Source organism: Lichenostomus cassidix, chromosome 4 (assembly GCF_008360975.1).
Source record: "Lichenostomus cassidix isolate B80296 chromosome 4, HeHo_3.0, whole genome shotgun sequence".
NCBI classification, from domain to species: Eukaryota; Metazoa; Chordata; class Aves; order Passeriformes; family Meliphagidae; genus Lichenostomus; species Lichenostomus cassidix.
The window spans coordinates 17025083-17050420 of NC_139484.1; the positions used below are offsets into that span (position 1 = coordinate 17025083).

At 39.6% G+C, this 25338-nt stretch overlaps 1 protein-coding gene and 2 long non-coding RNA genes across 8 annotated transcripts in view; 1 reads left to right on the top strand and 2 right to left on the bottom strand.

The window, feature by feature from the left end:
• LOC146437951 (uncharacterized) overlaps positions 1–6038 on the bottom strand; it is a 42504-nt gene extending 36466 nt beyond the window's left edge. Inside the window, exon 1 of the long non-coding RNA XR_014851604.1 lies at positions 5926–6038. This is a non-coding gene — a long non-coding RNA (uncharacterized LOC146437951). The remainder of the gene's footprint in view (positions 1–5925) is intronic.
• The window catches only part of TECRL (trans-2,3-enoyl-CoA reductase like), a 58682-nt gene extending 41619 nt beyond the window's left edge, over positions 1–17063 (top strand). For 4 of the 6 annotated variants that reach the window (XM_085058059.1, XM_085058057.1, XM_085058058.1 and 1 more), the window contains 8 exons: positions 3807–3922; positions 5957–6062; positions 7164–7236; positions 9036–9079; positions 12481–12538; positions 13857–13945; positions 14354–14399; positions 15371–17063. In XM_085058059.1, coding sequence (XP_084914185.1) covers positions 3807–3922; positions 5957–6062; positions 7164–7236; positions 9036–9079; positions 12481–12538; positions 13857–13945; positions 14354–14399; positions 15371–15498 — 660 coding nt within the window. In that variant the 3' untranslated portion in view covers positions 15499–17063. Of the gene's footprint in view, positions 1–3806; positions 3923–5956; positions 6063–7163; positions 7237–9035; positions 9080–12480; positions 12539–13856; positions 13978–14353; positions 14400–15370 lie in introns of all 6 variants that reach the window. The other 2 variants (XM_085058061.1, XM_085058062.1) reach the window with 2 other exon arrangements.
• Positions 16027–25338, bottom strand: part of LOC146437952 (uncharacterized) — a 129142-nt gene continuing 119830 nt past the window's right edge. Inside the window, exons 2-3 of the long non-coding RNA XR_014851603.1 lie at positions 21286–21377; positions 16027–19040 (exon numbers count right to left, since the gene is read on the bottom strand). This is a non-coding gene — a long non-coding RNA (uncharacterized LOC146437952). The remainder of the gene's footprint in view (positions 19041–21285; positions 21378–25338) is intronic.

A 25338-nucleotide genomic window follows, 5' to 3' on the forward strand; every position in this document is an offset into this window, starting at 1 on the left:
ACAATCCTTTCCATTCTCTTTAGCAGACCTGTTGGGACAGTGTCAGGCACTGCATCAGGTGCCCCTGCCAGCCAGAAAATCTCTCCAATAACTTTAAAGAACTCCTTTCACCTCTGCTGCATTCATACCTCCCTAAATAGACCCTCTGCCTCCCAAGGTCTGGGATTTGAATTCCTGTTCAGCAAGGTGTTCCTGGCATGATGAGCTGAATAGAGATAAAAGAAGCAGGTAAAATCTGGCTCATGCAAGATGAGATGCCTTGCTGATTTGCAGATTAGCTCTCTATTGTTTTACCATTTGTCCCATCACCTCTTGAATGATGGAAACTCCTGCCTTAGCTCTCTTTTGGCATGTTTCAGATCTCAGTTTTGTTGTTTATGCAGCAGATATTTCCATGTTGAGTGTTACTGAATCAGATCCCTGAGGACCTGATGACTGAGATGGCTAAAGAAGGTTGAGTATAGCACCCTGGATGGGGGTCATGCTGGGGAGAGTTTGGATTCAAGAATACTTTTGTTTAAGAGCACTTTCTTTATGCTACTGAGAATAATAGGTATATAAAGTATATAATGTCAGACACTGGAGAGGAGAGAAGGAAGGTAAGAGAACTGGACACTGTGCAAGATATGAAATAGAGTGCACAGGTGTGGAAAAAAGAGGCAATCTCCTGTTTTCTCTCTTCAGGGAGTTAATGATGAGCTCAACAGTTAAATCCTATTGAGCCATGCTCATTGTTATAGAGACATACTACACCTCCAGGAGAAGATATTTTTGCTTATTATGGATCACCATATTTGGTTGCATCCAATACATCAAAATAATCTAGGCAGGACCACAAGATGGTAAAGAAAAAATAATTTTCTTCTAAATATTGGGGTGGTTTTCTTTTCCTTCTTTTTTTTTTTTTATTTTTTAAATTTCTGCAGGATAAATCTCCATGTTTTAAATGATCACTTTTCTTTAAAAAAAAAAAAATTTCTTTTGTTCCCAAACAACAAGCTGCAATATTATTATTTCCAGACCTTAGTTTAAAATGTGATTACTATTTTTGCAGAATATGCCAGCAGAAATTAGTAATTCTGAGCACCTATTAAAATGATGGTTTGAACTGGCCCTTGACACAACTAGTAACTCCCCAAGCCCAGCAATTAGTCAACTATAGGATGAGTATGAAGATACTAGCTAGGCTTAATTGCATATAATCATTGAGAATCAATAGTAAAAGAATGGTGCTTGCCCTTGATTGCCAGTGGGTAGAACCAATAATTGTGATGTTGTGTTAATTTAAGACTACTTTCCCTTTCACCTGCTCGAACTCATGGGAATTTTTAGCAGTTTCTCTGCCTGCCTTTCTGGAACTCATTTTTCATTTATGACAAATTTAAAATCAGTGGGCCAGAGAATTAGAGCAGCAGTCACAGCATGGGAGATGCAACAGAAGGAAACAATCAGAAACTTGCCCAAACTAAAATACAACAGAAACTACTACAGCAAATTGAACCTCATCCTCTAAAAAAGAATGTTGCTGATCCTAACTATGTCCCAGCAATGTAACTCAGCTGTGACAAAGGCAAGCACAATCCTGCCTGCCAGACAGTGCCCAGCTGCATTAAAAATCTCACAGCTGACCCTGGACCACCTGCATCCACATGGGTGATTAGCACTTTGTGTTGGATGTGACTGACACCCACACAAGACTGAGCCCTGTCCCCTGCCTGTGAAGCATCTTGAGCATGCTGATGCTGCTCACCTCCACCTCCCAGCTCAAGAGCTCTTGTCAGTGTCCTGAACTGCCTCTCTGAATTGCACTGATGCATCCCCCCCTCCTACATCAAACCCTGGCACAGGGATGCAGTTATCTTGTGTCTGGGAGCTTTGGCTTTTAAAGAGAGATTGGATTTTTATTAAATCTTGAAATTCTACTTCTGCTTTCAGCATCTAAAATCATTCAGGGGGTAAGGGGGGAACACTTGGTACAGGGACAAGTAAGTACAACTTGGTGCTAAATGCTGCCAAACTCTTGCTGGCAGCTTTGTGATGTGCTTGTGCCAAACAGATGTTGGAAGCTGGCAGTAATGGATGTATTTTGTGGTGCAGCTCATGGCTGAGAGAAAAAGCTGCTCTGAACAAAGCAGCTCATCCCAGGCTCTTACCCTGACCTGTCCAGCCCATATTATCTGCACCTCTGTCCCCTACAGCACCACTGTCTGTATTTAGTGTGTTAGGTTTAAATAGCAGAGGTCATCCTTTAGAGTGTTCTTAGAGCGCCCAACACAGCAGGATCACATTTAGGAACAGATCCATACAACAGCTACTAGGACACAATTCTAATTCACATTTTTTGGCTGTGAGGTATTCCACAACAATATGTGTTCTTAGACTCCCAGATTAAATATTCTCAGACATACACAGACACACACCTGCTCTTGGAATCATGCAGGGTCTAAATGAAGCACAGAAGTCCTGACTTCACTTGGAACAAAAGGGAATTTGACATTTCCCTGGTAGAGAACACTTAAGTCTGCTGTTACTTTTGGAGACTGTCCTGCTATGAAAGAATAAAATTTCAAAAAGTTTCCCCCTGCAACAGAGGAAAAGGGAACCTAATTGCAGCATATTTCTGCAGGAAAACATTTCTCTTTCAATGCTTTTCTGAAGAGTGATTAGAAGAACAGCCTGCTGGGGGGCCAAAAACTAGTTTGGAGAAATGTGGTCTAAAGTCAGTGTTGCTTCCTTAAGCCACAGGTATTTATTCATTACAATTCTACAGCAGTGCCAGTTGCCACCATAAAGCCAAATAACCCATCAGTAATAAATCTTTCTGCCTTAAGCAATGCTAGGCACTTGAGTTACGATTTGCCAGTCCTTGTAAATGTGTAGGACTACACCACTTCCATTTTATTCTGGGATTCATTCCAGCAGGGACAGATGATCAAATCTAGACCTCTCATCACTCTAATGTCATTTTACTTCTTCCAGCTGTGTGTGGCTTAAGAATTTCCCCCAACAAATAGCAATACAGACTGTACCAAGCCAAAGTCAGACCTTAAAACTGACAGTGCCTCATGTCATCTCCCTGACCCTGCCTTCTCTCCCTGCCCTCTCTCAGCTCTCTCTGCCTAGCAGAGGTGACAGTGCTGAGATGAAAAGATTTCTTCTTGCTTTGTTTTTGTTACACTAAGGTAGCTTACTTGTCCAGTCTGCCCACCACAGGCTATTTCTGCTGGTGCCTGCACAGGGAGGAGCACAACCTGAAAAAAACTCGAGGCACCATGCATCAGGCAGGCTGGTCCTGCTCTTCCAGCCACCACCAAATCCAAGCAATGATAACCTCCCTTCCAGATGACTCTGCTAGCAAACAGGATTCAAAGCTATGTTTGTTTCTGTCATGCTTGGTTGGCTTTTAACTGATATACCACTTAATTGCAAAAAACACTGGCGGAAAGCAAACTGCCTTCAGTTTCTTGGCCTTGATTTTCTGTGTTATTTAGATTCCAAATGGGCATCTACTAGCAAAGCCAAAAGTATAAAGAGGAGATAACTGTGATTTTGACCACCTTCCATGAAGCATTCCTGACTGGGTTGATGTTCTATACAGAAACCTATCTCTCATTTCCTAGATGGATTTCACTCCTTTGCTAAAGAGACAGCAGAAAAAAATGCCTGTGTGCCATTTAAGTCCTGAAAATGCAGCCAAAAGTAATTTGAAGGATGAATAGGGGTTGTGGAGGGGGGCATTCTTTTTCTCACACCTTTCCTGATACAATTTTCTGCTCTGACACATCCATTTTATTTTTAATTTCTAGTTTTTTCTAACAGAATACACGGGGCCTCTTCTAATATATCTGCTCTTTTACGTTCGCCTCTCGACTATTTATGACCAAGTGGAAAGCAGGAAGAACTTCCGCCACCCAGTGGTTCAGTAAGTGATGCTTGTGGGAACTATTTTCCTGGATCATGAGAAAGCAGAGGGATGGAGATTGCATTTCCAGGGCTGAGAAGGTTACAGGGGCTCTGAGGCTGCCTGCCTGGTTTCAAATTCAGTTCTTACCAATACCTGTTTGGCACTTTAGCAGCACTCATAAGCCTGACCAAAAATGGTATCCCAGCTGCAATGGTCACTGCACCTGGTCACCATGGAGATGGAGTGTTTTCCCCAAATAGTTTGACATAAAACCTGACATAAAGAAGGTGAAATAATAAACACAGGGAATAGTAACCCAAAATCACGCTTGACAGAGAAGACAAGATTCAGGTGCTTCACTCCCAGTCTCCTTGTTGTATGTTCTTGTTTTTGGGATGAGCAGCACCAGCATCCAGCACAGGAGATAACTATCCCCACAGCAGCTCTCCACTAGGCACAAGGAGGAGGAAATTCATCAGGTGTGCATGTCATGAGTCAGGTCAGGGAACTCAAAAGAAGCATCTCCACAGGATGGCTGCAGAATGCACCAGACGGACTGGGAACTTCCACACTTAAGGAACTTTCCTTCAGTGTGATTGTCCCCATTCTGGGTGATTAGTGGCTGGCAGAGGGGGTGAAAGCTGATCAAGGAGAGCCTGTCAGCTGCTTAAACTGGACCATTTATGGGAAGGCTCACAGGGAACTTGGAGGCTCAAGGACTGTACAGCTTTCCCACACACTTCTTCCCCACTGTGACTGCAGATTCAAGGGAACTGGTATACAGCAGATAAACAGAGTGAGTAATACTGCCATTTACAGATAGAAGAACAGGCACTTGGAGAGACATGAAGGGAGTTAGTGGAGCTGGGAATGAGAACACAGAATAATTGAATTCAAATCAAGAGCTACAAGATGCTTGTCTTCCTCCTCTTGTGCATATGCTTGAAAGGAGAGAGCTTCTGATAGCACAGAACAACCAGCAATATCCTTATCTTCTTTTAAATGGGCAAGGGCTGTGCAGAATCCTGCCAGTGTCCACTTAATAGGTTCATCTGAGGTCCCCATCATAAGCCAAATTAATTTTAAAATTTCCAGCAAAGCTGGAAGTTTGCTCCAGGCTTTGGATGAGTCGTTAATTGTTTGAAATTTTCTTAGCTCAACTCTCTCTGGTTTAATTACTTTGAAATTGTTTAATCTTTTGACTTTAGCTACCGTACACGATGCATAATAAAATTATTTGAGATTTCACATGCTGAAAACCGCTTTTCATTTATGTCTTATAATTGGTTTGCAGCAAGATGGGCTATGGTAGTACAGTAAATGTAACCAAGATAAAATGCCATCAGGAATCACTCCTGACATTTGTTTCTGAAACTCAATCACTGTGAGCTGCAACTCATTCTCAGAAGCAAATCAGCAATGCTTGTTATTGTTTCATAATCTTCCTCAAAAGAGAATCAATATAATAATTTCTACCACAATTACCTCATTTCTTTATAACAGGCAACAAAAAAGCCATCAGAATGGATTAACTTAGCAACAAAATCTCATTTTGCGTCCACAAGGAAATGAAACAAACTACCTCCATGCAGCTACTTGAGTTGGCAAAGGACAAGGCAACCATTCCGAAGATATTCAGAATGCTTTTAAATGTCAGACACATCCTACAGGAGCATTAAGGTGGCCTTAAAACGTGGGAGACATCTTTTGGAAAAGAGCGTCAGATGCCTGGCTGTATACACAGCTGTCCTGTCTAAATGTCTTGTCAGGACTATGTATCACATTCAGAGCTCGAGGAGCTCTTTTTATTTCAAGGCTAGTAAAAATAAGTTGCTTCCCTGCAGAATGCAAGCAACTCTGTATAACACCGAAAATGATTCCATTAATCTTTGGTTCCAGATGCTTCAATTAAGACAATATCTTTAATCCCACAATTTTAATGTGTTTGCGGTTTTGGAATATTAGTTCTTATTCCTTTCATGACATTAACTGGGAGGTAATAAAAACAATCTTTCACTTACCTTAATTTCTTTTTTTTTTTTCCCCTTGCAGCTTGGCCTGCTTCTGTCACTGTTTACACTACATCAGACATCTTCTGGAGACGTTATTTGTTCACAAGTTTTCGGAAGGGCACACTCCTCTGAAAAATATGATAAAGGTGACAATATGTTTATCATCTTGTGAAAGAGAGAATATCCTCATATCAAAGCAGTCCTTGGAAAAAGATAGGGAAATAAAAATTAATTTATTTTGTAGCTCTAGGAATTATGTTTAGTAAAAATACAGATACAGGAAGGATTTCAGAGCCATGTCCCCAAGGACATAAACTGAAATCAATGTCCATTTTAGCTCCTGCGTGTAAATGTCCACTTTGACTCATCCACCCAAGGGGCTGATTGTCATGTCCAGGATATTTTTCAGACTGAATGTTATTTTATTATGATAACTGCTGCTGCAGCATCTAGTAGTGTTGGCAGAAATCATACACTGCTTCCTTGGTGCAATGTGAATACAGAGCAAGAGACAGGCCTAATGTTAGGAAGTGAAAATCAAATTACAAGTAGGAAAAAAAATCTCCTTCTCTTGATGGAGGCCTCAGGCAGGAAGATCCTGAGCTGGCCATGTCTTCTCTCTCCCAAAGCCTCCTGAATTTCAACTGTGTGTGATTAGTCATAGGCTTTCCTTTCTTTTTATTTCACATACTCTATCTTGATCATTTTGTATCACCCCTCCACCCCATTCAGTGTGATGTAAAGACCCTCCCTTTAAACATTTTGGAATGCATTTAGGATTTTGGTGAAGGAGACTAACATATGGCCACGATAGGGAGCTTCACTTTTACTTTTCCTTGTTTTGTCTGGTTTAGTGTTCTGTTTGTCTTGCTCTATTCTGCTTGGAAATGTTGAATTTCAGGTACAATAACAGCTTGGCTGTGTTAACCAGCCCTAGACTTTTAACAGCACAGCTCAGAGAAATGTGCTCTTCAGCAGCAGAATCAAAGAAGGAGAAAACAAGTGCCAATTCCTACAACAGGCATAAAACACATTCAACACAATAAAAAAAAAAATCTACACTCTGTTCCCAATTTTTTTTACTGGCTTCATAGAATTTTAGAAATATATATATTCTGAGGCTCACAAAGCAACAGCCAAGTCTTTCAATGGTCACCTGGGTTTTGCACTTACCAGAATTTATACTTATAAAGTTACAGTTCGTACTTCCTTATTGCCCTTTCAAAAAAATTATCTGTCTGTTCCAGGGCTGTGCCTTTTACTGGGGATTCACATCCTGGATCGCCTACTACATCAACCATCCACGGTACACTCCACCATGTGGGTATGAGTGGGACACAAAACTCACAAAATCGGTTTGAGAAAGTCTTAGGCATGTAACCTGAGGTGCTCCAAAATCCAGAGATGGTCCCACAGGGGATCAGATGACTAATCTAGCCAGAAATTAGTCTTTACTCCCTGTCAGAAGGAAGATGGTTGTGTTGGAGGCACCTCTGCTTTGTGCCACTGAATGTTCATGCCTGTTCAGAGATGGTAAATCACTGTCCACTTCATGAACAAGAAACTTTGGACAAGAGGAGAAAACACAAGGATCAATATGTTTTGCTCATCTTCACAACATGTGTATTAAAGAATGCAGGAGAGAACTAGAGTTGGTTGCATTTTCTTGGAGGAGGTATTTATTTGCTAAAGATACATCCTTTCCATGAAAATGAAGATTTTTCCATTTTCCATTTCTCCTTTTTTTTTTCCTTTCTGAGAAACCAGTAAAAATCCATCATACACTGCTGATGACAAAAGCATACTTTTTTAATTTTCAGATTTCATCCATCATGTTGTTCCCTCTCATCATATTTTATTGTTGCACTGCTGTTCCTTCATGATTTTTTTTTTCTGTTTGCTCTCTGGATTTTACTTCTTTTGAGCATAATTGGCATGGGCTTTATTTTCTGCTTCTTTGCTTTCTTTGCTATACCTTAGTCTTTCTTTTCCTCTGTATCTCAGATTTATCGATGAGCTTTGGGAACAAAGCATTTGCTTTGCCATTTTTGTTTGCACTCAGTTAAATTGCTAAGCTTTTTCAATCAAAAATTTCAATCAAAAATTTCTCATACATGATGATTTTCCTTCAAAATAGCACAGAAGTTCTATTTCAAAATTATGTGATTCATTGAATGACAGGTGGATTTGGTGTGGCTTTTACAACAATGCTGCAAACAATGCAGAAACCTCCCTAGACACAGTTTTTAGCAGTCTGGGCTATCAAGTCAATAAGTGCAGCTTTTTTATCTGGGAAACTCTTTGTTCAAGACACAAAAGAGGAAGCATTCAGAAGAAATTTCGCTAATTGCTTGCCACTGCCTTTAAATGCCTTTGGCAGCACAGAAAATCATGTGCCAGCCACGAAAACAAAGTTCTCAAAAGTAAAGGCTTGATGAGACATGGCCAAGGGGAGGGAGGTACATACAAAACAACAGCTGGTTTGTGTCCCCCAGCTGTTGCCAAGGTTACCTTGGACGCTGTAAACCTTTGGACATGAACATTGTAGAGTCCTACACTGGTCTGGGGACAGCAGCAAAAAGCAGAGGACAGACAAATGGCAGGTAAAACTTACAAATGTTAGATATATTTCTTGCATGACCGTCAGGCAGATAGTGGTTATGTAGTAAAACCTCACTATTGCCTCACTACTAAAATAAAAAAAAGGTAAAAGAGAAGTTAGGTACTGGGTTTTCTGCTGATGGAATTAGAAGGGTCTGTGGATAATGCAGTGATCCTCAGCCCAGTTCTGACACTGACCTTCACTTCACTCCCCTCCTTGCCTTTTCAAGGGATTCACCACCACCAGCCGCTTTGAAAAAACACTTGAATTTATGAAGTTGGCAATTACTAAAAACAGTTGGGTGAAAACTGACTTGAGATCAGTGGTGTAAAACTGGCATTTCTAGAGTGCTGTTACTGTTTGCATTGTCTTCATGTTGTGTGTGATAATACCCAATCTTTCTGCAGAGCCTGTCAGGAAAGTAGTACTTCTGCTCCTCAGCACTAGATTAATTTCACCCATAGCAAACCATGTGCATACTGTAAAATGCAATTTATAATTTCATTCTGTTTTCTAGCATTTGGCCACAAACAAGTTTCTTATGCTGCACTTGCTTTTCTGGTACGTACAAAAATGAAGTTTTATTTATGATTATGGAATAGGATTAACTCACAATTTAGTAAAATGCAGTAATGCTTCTGTGCATTTATGGGTATACACATATATAAGTCCATGTACACAGCCCTGTGTACTTTGGCTAGATTTAGTACTAATCTATTAAGGTTTCTCAGTCAGGAAGTGTCCTACTAATATTTATGTACCCAGAGTTTAATCTGAAGTGCTGTATTTGAGAGTCAAGAGAACATCATCAGCATTATTAGCACTGGTAATTGTGTTAGAGCACTAATTTAGACAGACTGAAACTTGTAATTTTTGAAACACCGAAGAATTACATCCCAAGCACACTTTTCAATAGTTCAGTGTACCCTGAATAACTTATCCTCAACAGACATTAAAAACTATGAAAGCAATTCCTGCCAAAGTGGGGTGAGCCAAGGGAAAGTGCAGCTGATGAAGGATGGCTGAGACTACCCAACGTGCTGTTTGAATGAACATAAATGTGAGACATTTAAACAGTGAGACAGAGGCTTGGTAAAAAGTTCTCACATGGAAATATATATCCTCTCTGTCCTCTGGAACTGCTGGGTCAGTAGCCAAAACATCCTCTTTGAAAATCAGATACAGATCAGTTTCCAGAAATATAACAGGGCAATGGGACACTAACATATCTAGGCTCCTTCAGGCAAACACTATTCAGAAAAACATCCAAAAACTCGTTAGCAATATTTGAGTGCTTTTGTAAATTGAGACCCTTGAAGGTCACAGTTTTGGCAGTGTTTGTTTCTGGGTCTGTCCTTGCAATTCTCAGCTTTTCTTACTCTAATAAGGTATAGCAAAGGCAAGCAAAATACTCCTGTGAAGAAGTTCACACACTCCATGAAGTTCTAGAGCCAAAAGCAATAATCCCACACTGGTAGCCAGTAGTACACCAAGAACCTTGCTGTGTGCACCTTTCCCAGGCTCAGGGGTTGTCTGAAACCAAGCAAATTGCTTGCCTGAATACTCAGTGCTACCAGCAAAACTAGTCCTCATCAAAGTCTCTGCACAGAGAAAGGCTCCTTTTCTTTTGAAACATCCTTCCCTGTAACAGTGGAACATGTCCTGCTACAGCTTGTAAGGAAAATGCTGCCATCAAGCTAAGGGGGTGTTTGCTATAAAATATGGCAATTCCCTTAAACTCTGCATCAGCACCTGGTCTGGCCTCTGAGTTCTTATACCTCTTTTGAGAACTCTCTACCCGTGGAAACTCAAAACCTGTCCCATTTAGATCTTGTGTTGGCAGATTCCCAGACAATGAATTTAAAGCATCAACATACGAAATAAAATAATTTGAAGCTGCTTTCACAGGTTTCTAAAATATATGAATAAAATATTTGGAAGATTTTTTTTTACCCTCTTTTAAGTCTTGTCTTTATTACACATCCTGATTTAATTGTGCACATCTACAGCTGCTGTAAACAACAGTACTGAGTAATTTGAAGTGTGTCTGCAGGCCCTCCTGAAAGATTCTCATGTTTAGAGAAATTAAGCTCTGCAGGGATGTTTTTCTCATAGGGTACACGTGGAATATAAAGAGGGGAAACAGTGTGTAGATTTCAATATTTTATAGCCATAAATATTGTCAGCTTTTTCTCTGCTGTTCCCCACTGTCCCATATTTTTTACATAATAAACTAAGGACTAGCTTAAATTTAGCAGTGGTAGAACTGCTATGTAGAACATTAACAGTCCCATTTCTAAAGAGGGACACAAGAGTTAATCACAGCAGAATGCAGCTGCAGAGTCAAAGGTAAGCCAATAAAAATCCCTGCAGAAATGCTCTTTGCTTGGTCTACTTAGAATTAGCAGGGGTTAATTACAGTGTGTGAAAATCTCCTGCTTCACAATAGTATGGGCATCTCATCAGCTATAGTGTTTTACTAAACCAATTTTAACCACAATACCTTTTTCTTTAAAATAATAGCAATCAGAAAAACAAATCACGTTCCCAGCTCATAATTGGAAGTATGTAAATTAAAATTACTCCCATTTCTATGGCTAGAGTTATTGCTTCTGAGATGGTATTTTATAATGGAATTTCATTTTCTGGCTATTTTAGTGTTTTACATCTGGTATTTATGATAGAGGATGGTCAGTTAGTTGGAATTAAAAAAATTTAAAAGGACAGCAGGACTTGAACCATAACTACCTCCCCGTGCAGAATAACAGCTAATAACAGGTCTATTTAGTAATACACCTGACTTAAACTTTCCAAAACCTCCCCCCCTTCCCAAAATCCCCTCCTTTCCAAAAAAATGGAAAAAAATTCTTCAGCAATGCTATCTACAATGTTCTTTCAAATTATAGTACACTTTAATATAAAATAAAGTTACATATTTCTTTCAATTAGTTTTAATAAAAACTTGTTATGAATGACTTTCAGAATTGACTTTAAAATGACAATTGCATTTCTTCCTTTTTTGTAATAATTTTGTGATTTCACACTTTAACATCTCTAGGTTTTAATATTTTCCTTTTTATTTTAATTTCTTAAACTTTTTTCCAGCCTAGCAAAATTTAGAACAATAAATGATATTGGAAAATGCAACTTTTTAACACTGCATTTTTTTCAATTTGAGAGGACAAATCAGTCTTCAAATCCAGAAATGAATAAAAAAGTTCAATTCAGCTTGAGATGGAACTGTATACAGCATTTTGGTTTTTTTCACAGAGTAGGGGAAAAATGAAACCCCTAAAATTACAGAGTTGTGATGACAGGTCTTCTTCTTCAGGAATTTAAACTGATTTTCCTACCAGTTCCCTCTTCAAATATGGGTAAATATTGATTTTGATTCTTCAGTAGCTGTAACTGATGAAGTACTGAAAGCCTCAAGCAAATCTGAAATCAGCCTATGCTGTATAACCAAATGGGGAGACATGGTCCTTCTTCCAAAGGTTTAAAACATCCAAATAGTAGAGACTAACTAACTTTGAGAGGTTGGTTATGGCTGGAAACAACATAACCAGAGAATTACAGAGCTAGGAATAGCACTGACTCCCTTCCTTTATCCATCCCTGACTACTCTCCATTCAACCAGTCTGCTGGGGTTTTATCCACCCTATTTTTCCTTCCTGTTTTGCTTTAAAAGTGTGTGTAGGAAGGGAGACATCCTTACAAAACCAGATGTCAGCTTTTCACCTGCTTCTTTGAAGCCTGGATTAAATCCAGAATAAATCAAGAAGAACATCTTGCTGAATTCCTTTGACCCAGGGAGTTTCCCTGACCTCCCCAGAGCCAAACATGTTGCACATACTGAGTACAAAGACTGAGTTGTAATGGGGGTGGTTCTGGTTATGCACTGCAGCACAATTACCACAGCATTTTGGGCATACTACTGAAAATATGTTTTTAATGTCTTGCAGATGTGTGAAGCTGGAAATCACTTTATCAACGTAGCTTTAGCTCACCAAACCAATTCAGGTCTGTCTTTGTTTCCTGTTTGTTTAAGACTGAAGTGTGCTTATCCTATCCATCTTCTGCTGGTGTACAGTAATTTATGTACCTGCATCCATTGAATAGAGAAAGATGAAGTAGGTATCATGGCATTGGTCTAACATCTTCAAAACAAATGTGATGACAAGGAAACATTAGCAACACTGTTGTTGTTTCAAAGCTCATAGCAAATTTATCTTAATTAGACACAACTGCAATTTAAATATGGATTTAAGTGCCAAAGTTCTTTAAAGAATGCTGGTGACTGGCAGCAGTGGATTTCATTTTAAATAAGTCTCAAAAACTTCTAAACTATACTGCAGAGTTTTTAGACACAGTCATCTCAGGCAAAGATGTACATGCATATATTCAAATACACAAAGATAGACTCATGAATACTTACACAGGGATCAATGTCTATGTATGCTTTTAACAGGCTGGGTTTTCAGCACATTTAAATCTTAAGAATAAAAGTTATACAAACTGGAAAGTAAAATATATTTTCAAACACTAATAGTGTAATTTCCCCACTATAGTACCCTACTCAAGAAAATAACACAGCATGATCAACTTCACACACAGAAATTAGTTTCTATTCTGGAAGGTTTTTATGCACTGTGGTTAGGAGATTGCTTATGTTATTTCTTGCAAGTGGCCGAATTCAGTTTAAAAACAGCAAAAGACAAAAAACTGATTTAAGTTCTCAGTGCCTACAAGTATTAAGGATAATATCGTTGTTGGAACTTAAAAATGAAGTATTGCATATTAATAATTGATAATTTCTGCAATTCTTTTCTTACTTCCTGATAGGATAATGCACGTCCTTGATCAGAAATCAATTTTGCTCTGAGATATTTCCTAACAGAATAGCCTTCAATTCCAACTCCAGAATAAAAGGATTATTTCTACTTCTCCCTTCACCCTTCACCAGTCCAAGGCAGTGGGGAAAGGGAAAAAAACCCCACTAAATAAATAAATAAATAAATAAATCCTGGCCTGCTGATTACTCTCCATGAAACTACTTCGTCTCTCCCTTCTTCTGGGCAGAAGTTGCATCCTTTGGACACACCACACCTTCTTGTAAAAACTGATACAAGGCTGGCTGAGCAGCATTCTCACAGGGATAAATACAGCTTTTGCTACCTCAAAAGATTTCACAGAAACGTTTCTAAAAGATTGTATTCTGAGAGCATTGGCCAAGGGGATTGCTGTCACATAGGCAGGCTGTGATAAGGCTCAGTTACCCTCTCCCTGTATTAAAACTGGTTCTGTCTGATTTTCCCCACCCTTTTTTTTCCCCCTTCAGAAGGAAATAAAACCTGTTTTCCAAGTCCAACCTACAACCCCTTCACGTGGCTCTTCCTGCTGGTATCCTGTCCCAACTACACATATGAGGTACATGACTTTCTTCTGCTTAAATGCAAAGGGTAGGTGGTTACTGTGCTTCAGCCTTTGCAGAAAATCTGCAACCCCTCCACGCAGTTTCCTCTGCACATCAATCATTTTCTTCCATATGTCAGAGTCTCCTTGCTCCCACAAATGTTTCTCCCTTCTCTTCCCTCACATCACTATCACATGGACTCTTGTCTTTGTTTCTCCCCACTACAGACTCCCCAGTGATCAAAGGATTTACCACCCATCTCTTCACCCCGTCCAGCACACGGGGGGGTTAATTTCTAACTATTTTTGCTCTCCCATTTCCAGTACAAGTACCACAGTCTTTATCCAGGGGGAGTTTTTGAAAAGTTGCCATTTTGCTTTACATAAAATATACAACTGACAGTGCCTTTTTCTTTGCAACAGGCTGGGTCTTGGATTAGTTTCACAGTGATGACACAAACTCTGCCAGGTAAGTTTGAAGCAGAATGAAGACAGCATATAAAATGTTGTTTGTGGAAGTGAAATCTAAAATTTGCCAAAAAAACTTTATAGCATATGAAATGTTGCTATCAAATTCCCCATATGAGATAAATGTATAAACCTCCAAAATGCTCCCCTCAGAAAGCTGTGGAGAGCACGACTACTGCAACATACTATTGATCAAAACAGACTCTTCTTGTGAAATATTTTTGTTTCTTCCATTTCCACAATGAAAGCAGACTTAAAAATTTAGGAAAAAAGTCAGTACTCTTCACTTGCAGTCAAACATTTTTGATACAGGAAAATTTCTTTGCAGTGTAGACCTGGAATAATACTTCTAATAGGGAGAGGAAAACAAGTGTACTTAGTATTTCAAAAAGAGGAGAGACACACATTGCTGGTAACATTCCCTCTTTGCTTGTAAGAGCGGCCTGATTAGCAGCATTTGCAACTCTTGCTCAGTACTTCCCTGCATCCTTAGAGACCTAAATACTCATAAAAATATGGTCCCTGGGACTGAGCTCTCCAAAACACTCACTTTTAAATTATTTTTCCATTTCAAAATAGAAACTTATAAAAACTGCTTGTAAGAAGTAGTCCCATGTGGATTACAAATGAAAAAGAAATTAATTTCAAAAGTGGGTTAAACTGCATCACACAAAAATTAAATCAAAATTTTGTTTGGAAAGATGGAACATTTTTATGCTTAAGGCTTTGGTATGGAAATTATCTGAAAGTTTGGCAACAATATAGGGATGTCCCTACAAATGGCAGGAGCAGCAACATATGCAGCACACTCATCCTTGCTGTAATTGTCCCAGACACAACTTGCCTGGACACCAAAAGAATGTTTTCATGATTAACCATCTGCAAATATTTCCATACACTCTACTGTATTTACAGGGACAGACACTGAAAGAACACACATGATCTTTTTCTTTACATCTTTTTCCCTGCTAGTTGGCATCTTTGCTTTCCTGATGGTCATCCAGATGTCTCTCTGGGCCCAAAAGAAACACAAGCTGTATCTCAAGAAATTTTATCCGGAAGTGCGGAGAAAAGCAGCTATGATTCCTATCATCTTCTGAGATTGTGACAAGAGTTGGAGCTTAAGTGTAAACTTCAAGAGCCAACTCAGAGTAAATGAGCCATTTCATTCAGGAACCAAGTGGATCAGAGGAAAAAATACTGGATATCTTTTTCAGAAAATTAACAGTTCAAGACGAAGAGGTTTTAATTAAGTGCAAAAATTTAGCTCTTGAATTCTTGGTTCCCGCTAAAAGATATGATTTAATTAGATTTTCTGTAATGGAGCTAATTGAAAAGGGACAAACAAATTGCTTATATTGAATGTTAGATATTTAGCTGGTGTAAATGGGCACAGATGCTGCTAAAATTAATGAACACAACTCATCTGCATGCATTCAGGTCTGGTAATTTTAAGGTTCAGTGTTAGATGTTGAGGAGAGGTTTGGATTTTTGCATCAGAAGATGTTTCACAGCCTTATTTTTATTAAACTGCACAGAAAAAGCACATTCTGCCTCAGCTCCTCTAAAATATCACATCAAAAGATGACTGCTATGCTGTGAACACTGTTTAGTCTAGCTTCACAAGGTTTTTCTTTTTCTTTTTTTAATCAAATCTCATAACAAATTGTTGAACACAAATTGCCTTAAATTGCTCACTGCAAAGAGGTCTGGCTTTTTTTTTTTTTTTTCAGGTAGGCAGATCAGCCCCACAATCCCAGAGGGGACAGTTTGTGACCATTTCCCAACTTGTAACTAATTTGAGGCATGACTGGGTGCACCATTGAAGTCCCTTTCCCTTTCTCACAGTGAACAGCCTGGAAATAGCAGAGGTCTTTCTGAACCAGAGTATGGCTCGTTATAGAACAGGAAAGAGATCCTGCCAAGTGCATTTCAGTCCAAATCTGAACTGCCTCAGATGGGCACTGCTGAAAGGCTTCAGCTCCCCTTCAGTTTGGCCAGGCTCTATCTTCTACTTTGTTTTCCAGGACATTATTTTTTAAGGGATTCTCTGGGCTTGTTATCCAAGTCCCGGAAATGTTGAGTAGCTCCATTTGCAAATCAGTGGCACCCATATAATACAGGAGCACAATTCTAGTTATGCAGAGCAAAAGAACCAGAACTGCTTCAGCAGGTATTAGGATGTGGAGAGTTAGGGCACTGAGTTCAGTGTTCGTTCTGTTTCTGTTGCACCTTTATCAATATCTTTTGGTGCCCTTAGGCTGGTGAAAAATCTTGCTTGAAGAACTTTATAATCATCAGAGAAACACTGGAGCACACGAGCAAGGCAGGCAGTTTGTCTCCTAAAGGCACTGTAATCTTCGCGCCAGCTCAAGTGTTCCAACAAAGTTAATTTGCCCAGTAAATTGGGTTCATACCCTTCTTCTAATGTCTAACTTGCAACACTTATCCTATTAGCCACTGTAACTCAATTTCATCTTTGTAATGTAAATTCATCACTTTCCATATTTTTTAACTTGTAACCTGTGAAAACCTAAAATTTTTATTCCTGTCAGCAGAAAACCCTAATCAAAGTGAATATCCAGTTCTCTAACCCAGACTGCTAATAAAGATCTATTTTTGAAAAATTATTTTCTTTACTCTCTAATAAAATACTTAACCACAATATTTTTGAAACTCTTTTTTCCCCAGACAATGTTAGATGCATCAGTCAAGGCTGTTGTCTGTTTTTTTTAACCCAGCTATTGAGATTCTTTTCAGTTCTTGCTTATTAAATACCTTACTTTAGCAATCTTAAAGTTTAAAATAGTCCATGTAGGAGGAAAACTTATCAAGATTAGTTAGTTACCTATTAATCTCTTGATTGCAATGGCTGGAGCTTTAAGTCTGTTCAAGGCATGCTTCCAGTGTGATTCCAATTGCTAGGAACATGGTTCCTACTCAACAGTCAGCTTAGGTGATAGAAGTACTTCAGGAATTGTTAATCTCCCTGTTTATTAATTGGTTGTTCAGTACATGTGATGGGGAGGGGGGGGAAGGTTTTGGCTCCTGTGGTAAATGACTGAAATTTTAAAGTAAGTTAAAAAGTAAAGGGTGAGAGCAAACACTAGGTAAGAACAAATGAAGATACATTGCAGAAGGCTGTCTCAGATAAACATGATAGATATTTTGAGATTCACCAGTGGGGTGCTGATGAGCTAAAACTGCACTGAACAGTGTTAAATGGCTTCACAAGTAGCAATAAATCTAACTTCCTGCAAATTATGGATCTCTCTGTATCACATGTCCTTCTCTGATTCTGAGGGCAAGTTCCACGTGGTTAGAACAAGTAAGTTATCTTCCTGGAATGGGGGGCATGTTCTGCTTCAAAACAAAAAAAATTGTAAAAATCATCAGTCTTTGTTTTGATAAATATTTCAGAGGCCTTGCTTATAGACCACCAAAAAACCTAAGCAAAGAAAAGAAACTCACCCAGTCAAAAAAAGTATTGCTATATAAAAGTTGCTACCAACAGTGATTTTAGCCCACAAGCACCACACACATTTTCAACCAAAACAGTTGTCTTCACACAAACATTTTCATGAGAGAGTTTGTCATAATTGTGCTGATTACTTGGAGAAAAATGCCTAATCAAACTCTAAATATCCCGGTATTTCTTGTATGGGAGGCTGATGAGGAAGTAGATGGTCAACTGCAAATTCCTCTGGCAGTGTTTTCTCTTAAGCACAGACCTCACTTCTCCAGAGGTGCCAGTAGCAGGAAGGCATGGGCAGGACCAGCCTACTACCAGAATGCCACCATGGTTCAAGATCTCAGGGAAGGAGTCAACCTCCAATAAGAGCCATGAGAGCTCACAGAGACAAATTACAACATTCCTCACAAAAGGCAGGAGGCAGGAGCACTGTGGTTCAAGTTGGAGACCTGTTCTGGTCAGCCATGAGGAGCAGCTACAGACCCATGGATGGGCTAATTCCTGCTCAATGCTCCTCAGGAGGGAAGACATCTAAGCCAAGAGACCACAAATGAAGCAAGATACAGAGACTAGACAATACTTGTGTCAGGAACTGTGTAAAAGCGGATCAGATGGAGTATGAATCAATCCTTCCTGGTGTGCCCAGTGAGAACTGTGTGAATGGCATTGCTCAGGCAGTGGGCCTAAAGTATATCTCAAAATAATCACTCCCTGGTCCACCTGGAGAGACTTCTCAACTTCCAGATCCTTCCATGCTGCCCCTGCAGCTTACAACTGCATTTTTGTTGGAACTCTCTGGATGGATGAGTCTCACCTGCCCCAAATTATTCCTAAGACATTCACATTAAAGAGTCTAAAGTTCAGCCTTCAGATACACAGCTCTGCATTTTTGTGGCTGGTTCTTGCCATGAAATGCCAACCTGCAAAAGAGCAGGCACCAGCTCAGGCTTCCTGGTGGTGCAGGGAGGCGTTGTGATGGGGAACTGACGTGGCAGATGCTTCTGTACACAACTTGGCAGCCTATATTTGGATTCCCGGTTTGAAAAAGCCCTTAAGACCCAGCCATATGTTTGTCTTATAAGATGGTTACCACATCTTCACAGCTGACAGGACTGAAAATGATCTCTGTGATTTCATCTTTCCATAGGGAAAGTGGAGCTCGAAAGGACACTGAAAGCAGGAGAAGTGAATAAAGGCAGATGGTCATCCTTTTTAAAGATGCTATTATCATCAAAATATCTTGTACTTTGCATTGTTTTGTATAAAGTAAGTGACTCTAAATTGGCTTTTATCACACTAGGAACTGAGATGAAACAGCCTGTTATCAAAGCAGTTCTCTGAAAGGGAGCCTGCAGTGTTAACTAAATATAATAAAATAAAAATCACTGAATGTGAAGACTTCTAAAGCACACTATAAGAGGAAAAAAAGCTATAGGAAGGCAAGAGACTATTTATCTATTTATAGTTTTAACAAGTGCTGCTGAACTAAAAATTAATTCAAACCATAAAAAGCTTTTCAGCAAGCTAATATTTTTCACATGATGCTTTATTGGCTTTCCTTTTCTGTATTTTCCTAGGCACAAGTGCTGTCTACAAGTGATATTCCCTGTCATTAACATTCATGGAAGCTTTTAGAGAAACACACTCTATTCCTATCTCAGTGTTCAATAAATAAATGTAGATGAAGTGTTGTGCTGTCATTGAACACAGATTAGTACCTATATGAACAATATTTTTTTATGAAAGGTCTGGTTTATCATAGGTGAGTGCACAGAGGCTGCTGTACAGCTGCAATTACAGGTGATTTTCATATCACACATGTTTAGCATCACATAAGAATGTTTATTTTAATGGTCTCTGCATATCTTCAGCCATCTGTGACCCAAACTTACAACTCTTTCTGCAGGTATCAGCTCCAAGAGCCGAGCTTTTGTCCCATGCCTTTAACAGGGTCCTGGTGTTTGGTTATTCATTTGTCCAGCACACGAGAGACTGCCTCTCACCCAGTCCTGCCCTGAAAGGACATTCAAGAACACATTTATTTTTCTATCTTGTCTGACTGGACGAGCAGTTGTCCTGGTGAGGAGTGTTGGTCACTGTGTGACTGAAATAACCTGTGTTGAATTTCCTTGGAATGGAATAGTCAATCTAAAACCACTTTGTCAAAAGAAAAGACAAGATAATGGGTCCTGAAATATGTGTGCTCAGGTTAAAAAAAAATCTGCCACATATTAACACCTCCACAATACCCAGTCTTCTATCGTGTACCTGCTTTTATGTAACTTCTAAAGCCTTTGAAAACTGAGGGACCAAGTATGAGGAAATCATTTATAGTTAAAAGAAATATGATAAGACTATTCAATAATACTAATGAATTCCATATTTAAAAAAGCAAACTTCACATCTTTTGTCAAAGAAATCTGATTGTTAGCCAGTTTCTTCCTAACACATAGTATTATTCCTGTGAAAAAGTAATATAGCTCTATGAGTGATTCCTTTCATTGTTCTGAGTACCTGGCCATACTCAATGGGAAAAGACTTTTGTTTCAAAATTGCAGGTTTCACCATTTGGAGACTCTTTTAAAGCATGACAAGACAGGCTCCAAAGAAAACAGATCACATCAATCATTTTTTTAACGCTTATTCATACTGAAAAGTTGATGAGTTTTCAGTTGACTGATGAAACTGTGACACTAAGTTACAAAAGAAACAAATATTTTAAAAGGTGTCCCTCTCCTCAAGGTGAGAATAGGGAAAAAAGGGTACTTTTTATCTTTTCTATTAATATTATGAGGCCATTTCCAAGGTTCAAGGGCATCTTTGCAGAAACAGACATTGATTAGAGATCTGGAAGGACCAGAATGTGGTTGCAGTGTGCTTTTAGGGATTAGCAGCTATGTCTTTTTTGAAAGAAATTTCACTCTTTCTGACAACCTAGCCTGACAGAAATGGATTAAAGATGACACATCTCCAATATGGTATCTAATGAAAAACAAAGCACCTATTCTCGAAGCAACAGGGAATTTTTGTCACATATACACACACAACACACTGTATTCTTCCACCCTCTGGTTTATATCATCTCTTTGCAGACTGTGCTTTGCACTGCACTTGTATGCCTGTCATTCAAACTCTTAATTACTTAGCTATTAGAGCTTTGATATACACAATAATGTCACAGGAAAAGCCCTTCATTTCAAAACACTGAGGATGTAGAATCATTTGTACACTGTTAACCAATTCCAGCCCTGCTGTCCCACATATATATATATTAGTACTTTGCTGCCATTTTTAGACATCCTTCCCACAGCCATGTGAAGCACAATGTTCAGCTATATTCAGGGACTTGCCAAACATCCCACCTTAATCCAGTTGCGAGCACAGAGCTAAATCTTCAAGCAGTGAATTGCAATACCTGGCATTATCTAAGCCCTAACTTCAAAATGCTTCTCCTTGCTTCCTTTGCTCTTAACCTCTGAAAGGCTGGAGCTGTTTAGGGACTTCTCTCTGCAAAAGTAGAGGCTTAATTCTTCCAGGTTTGCATCAGTATCTTACTATGAGCTCATAAATCTGTAACAATAGAAACAGCAGCACTCTCACCTACATTTGACACATTTTCTTATTCAGCAGGCCCTTTCAGCTAAAAGGAAGATAGATATTGTGCTTTTTCAGATACAGGGACAAACTGAGCAGGGCTGTGGTAATTGGAGAATGACTTCTACTTCACTCAGGCTTCTGCTCAGGGGCTCAGTGCCTTGGGCACCTCTCCCAGGAGAAGGCAGTGCAATAAAGATTTCCTGAAATCTAATAAAGGCCATCTTGATTATGGATCTAGAATTAAATAAAGAGATAATATATTTTGATCACATGCAAATGGAAGCTGCACTTCAGAGCCTTTTGCACTGGGCTTGGATACCAATTTTAGAATAATTCTCACTCACACACATGACAGACTTGCGCTGGGTAATGAGAGTTACACAGGGAATTACTGCATGACCCACTACCGTATCAGAAAATCATAGAATATGCTGAGTTGGAAGGGACCCATCAGAACAATCAAGGCCAACTCCTGGCCCTGCTCAGGACACCCCAGAAATCACACCCTGGGCCTGATAGCCAAAATATTAGGACACACATATGACTTCAACTAAGGGTGTGAGAGGGTGTGTGAGCTTCACAGAGGGAGTTCAGCACTCATGGGTAGCAGTTAAGAGTCCCCACAGACTGCCCAGCTCCAGTGCTGATGGTTCTGAACCCATAAAGGACCAAAGTCCATCTCAGCCCCTTCTTCTCCCTCTCAGAGCTCCTTTGCTGATGGCCCTGGCCCTGACAAGGAGTTTCAGTGCACAAGTTCTCTCTGAGCTGCTTGTCACGGATGTGACAGCAGATGGGCTTTAAGTGCAAGCCCAGGATGCTGAAGCCAAATGCAAGGTGGATTTAGCCATCTCAATAAGTAGCCCGCTAAACACTTTTTCATCCTTGAGCAAGTAATTGATGTTTGCTTCTCATTGCTTAGGCAATTCCTGTGGTCCTTCCCAGCCTGTTTCACTCAGGCACACATCAGACTCGCTCTTGGTGGCAGGGCACTGCCCAGACCAACAGAAGTGAGCACAGCATCCATTGCCATCAAACAGCCAGAAAAATGACTACTTTTATTTGCTGACAAGCAATTAATGTAAGAACACTAAATCTGGGCATGAGTAAGGCAGTATGGGGCAATCTTGCCTGTGGCAGTCCTGGGGCCTTGGGACTGCAGGTGTGTGGATCATTCAAAAAGAATACCTAAACAAGTAAAGGAAATACATTGTGTAATTACACTGTCCAGCTGCAATTATACGCAAATAGTGCATCATAAAACATGAGGACAAGACCCCCACTTCTCAGCAGCCCTTCAAGCAGTCACTTTTTAGATATCATTGAGCAAACAGAAATAAAATCAAATCCTTCAGCGCCCACAGACGTAAAGCTGACACACGCAATCAATAGGCAGTTACAAAGAGAGAAAAACTGCAGGAGTTTTCTTATTCAAGATAAGGAGCAGGGGGAGAAACTTTGCTTTGTGCCCCCCTACTTTCAGGAGAGAAAATAAAATTGATTCATTGGTTACAGTGCAAGGAGATGAGCATCTCCAGCAGAAATTAAGGGCACAAAGAAGGTCACAATACATAAAATTTCAAGCAGCAGCAGACAGAGCTGGCTAAACTGACTGCCATTTTAACTGCAGCTGTTGATAAAATGGTCACATTAAGAGGCAGCTGAAGGATGGTCAAAAGGTTAAGCCAGGCAGGCTGGTGGAGAAAACATAAAAAATGTCCTCTGCCACAAGAAATGTCTGCTGATGGGGCTTCTGCTGTCATCATGGGGAGGAGGGTGGGAAACTCAGGGCAAGTCGGGGTCCTGCTGGTGTTTTGATCTCAGGCAAGCCCCATAGGATCTGTCATTTGAAGCCAACAAAGGTTAGTGGCACCAAAAGTCAGGCCTGGTGTTTCTATTACTTCTAGAGCTTCTAATGATTTTCTCTGCAATGTTTTCTCTCCATCTCATTTTCCTTCAACTGCAGAGGATATACTATATGTCTTTATGTTGCAGCAAAATATTCTACAACTGTAAGTAAAGAAAGCCATCTGTTCTTTGAAAATAGTGTTTCAGCTAGGATTTTTTTGGGTTAGGTTTTTTTTTTTCAATTAATACAACCAATCTATCAGCTTATTTGCATTTCACACACAGCTGGAATATTAAGCATTTCAGCATAAACTAGGAGAAAAAGGTTCATTCAATCCCAAGACCACTGTTTTTCTGCCTTCTGATTTTTGATTTGCAAAAAATGTTGAATATTTATGTTTACTACAGGAATAATAATGTACTACTTCCCAATGTGAGCCTCCTTTCCAAATGTATTTTCTTAGGAATGAGTTGCTCACTCTTTCTGTCAAACCAAGCATAATTTCCTTGCTAATTACTGTAAATACAAGTGTAAGGGGCAGCATTCCCTTGTTTTCAGAGAAAAAAAACCGATGTGGGCTCAATGCTGCAAACTGGGAAAGGTACTGTTTGATTTCCCCAGCACAAACATACTTTGACTGCTCTGTACATGGGAGTTTGACAGCTTGAACTGCGAGTGAACCAAACCTGATGCTTCAGACCACTGAAAAGTCAAGAGAGCAGCAGGAAAAATCAGCTTGTTGCCAAGGGGGAAACTCTGGAAAGCTCTGACCTTCCATGTAACAAATGTAACATGGCATGAGAGTATGAGGGGGAAAAGTTGGTGCCATAACTGGGATTTACTGTACACCCAAATTTTTGCTCCCAGGGAAAATCAGGTGGTGTGATGGGTCATGCATTTCCCCACGCCTTCCCTGGGGATTCAGCCCCAAGGAGCTTTTTGTAGTGTCACCAGGGAAAAAAGGGCTAAAGCCACCAAAGTGTCCCTCTACTGGGCAAGCAAGCTTTGTCACTCAAGAGAGCTGATATCCTTGAAACTCTGCCCTGCTGCTCACATTCCTGTGCCACTGATGGTGCATTCCTTCAAAACAAAAAGTGCCCACAGTTGCAGATGGCCATTGTAATCTCCCTGAGTGGCATAAATAAAATAGATGGATGGAAGCAGAGTGATGATCTACTCTAGGATGGTTGGTTATGATGCATTGGAAAGAACAGCTGGCTGTCAGCAACATATTTATCAGGAATTTAAAAGACAACAACAGCCATATAATCCAGGGGATTTAATGACAGAGTGGAACGAATGCTGAATAAACGCTCCTTTTGATAAACTCACAAACATTTGGGCGATGCAACAGTGATTTATATTCTTCTGGGAGAAATAAACAAATTAAGGATTTCATGGCCTTGTGGAGACCAGATTTTGTAAATGTGAATTTCTGTGTACTTTCAGATTAACTTTATCTCTCTTGGAAGATAAATTTAATCTTATCTCTTGGTTTGTTTTCCACTCTCTTAGTGGAAAACAAACCATGGTATTTTCAACTTGCAAGAAACTCCAGATTTTTACTATTCAGTTGGCTTGTTATTCTGCCCTGCCTATATCAAGTGAGAAACATTTGTTACACACTCAAAATGTATTGTTGAACAGAATTTTGTACCTGGTCCATAGTGAAACCATGAAAACCATACTAAAATTTTACTTTTGTGAATGCCAAAAATGTTTTAGCAAAAGTTTAGTTTTTACAGTGTCAAAATGTTTCTTTACAGCATGGTAGAATCACTGCAATTCACAAGGCAGATTATGACAGTTGTATTTAAGAACTGCTAATCATCCAAACTAATACAAACAGGCAGCACTATTGGTAGATAAAATAAAACTATTTTTAAAAAAGTGTGAAAAGTAGGACAATGCAACCTCTCCTGGATGCAGCAGCACTAACCAGAGCACTGCTTGTTCTCCACTCATTAAACCCAAGCATGCAGAAGTCACTCCCTCCATGTTCACCCTCCTGGAAAGCAAACTATG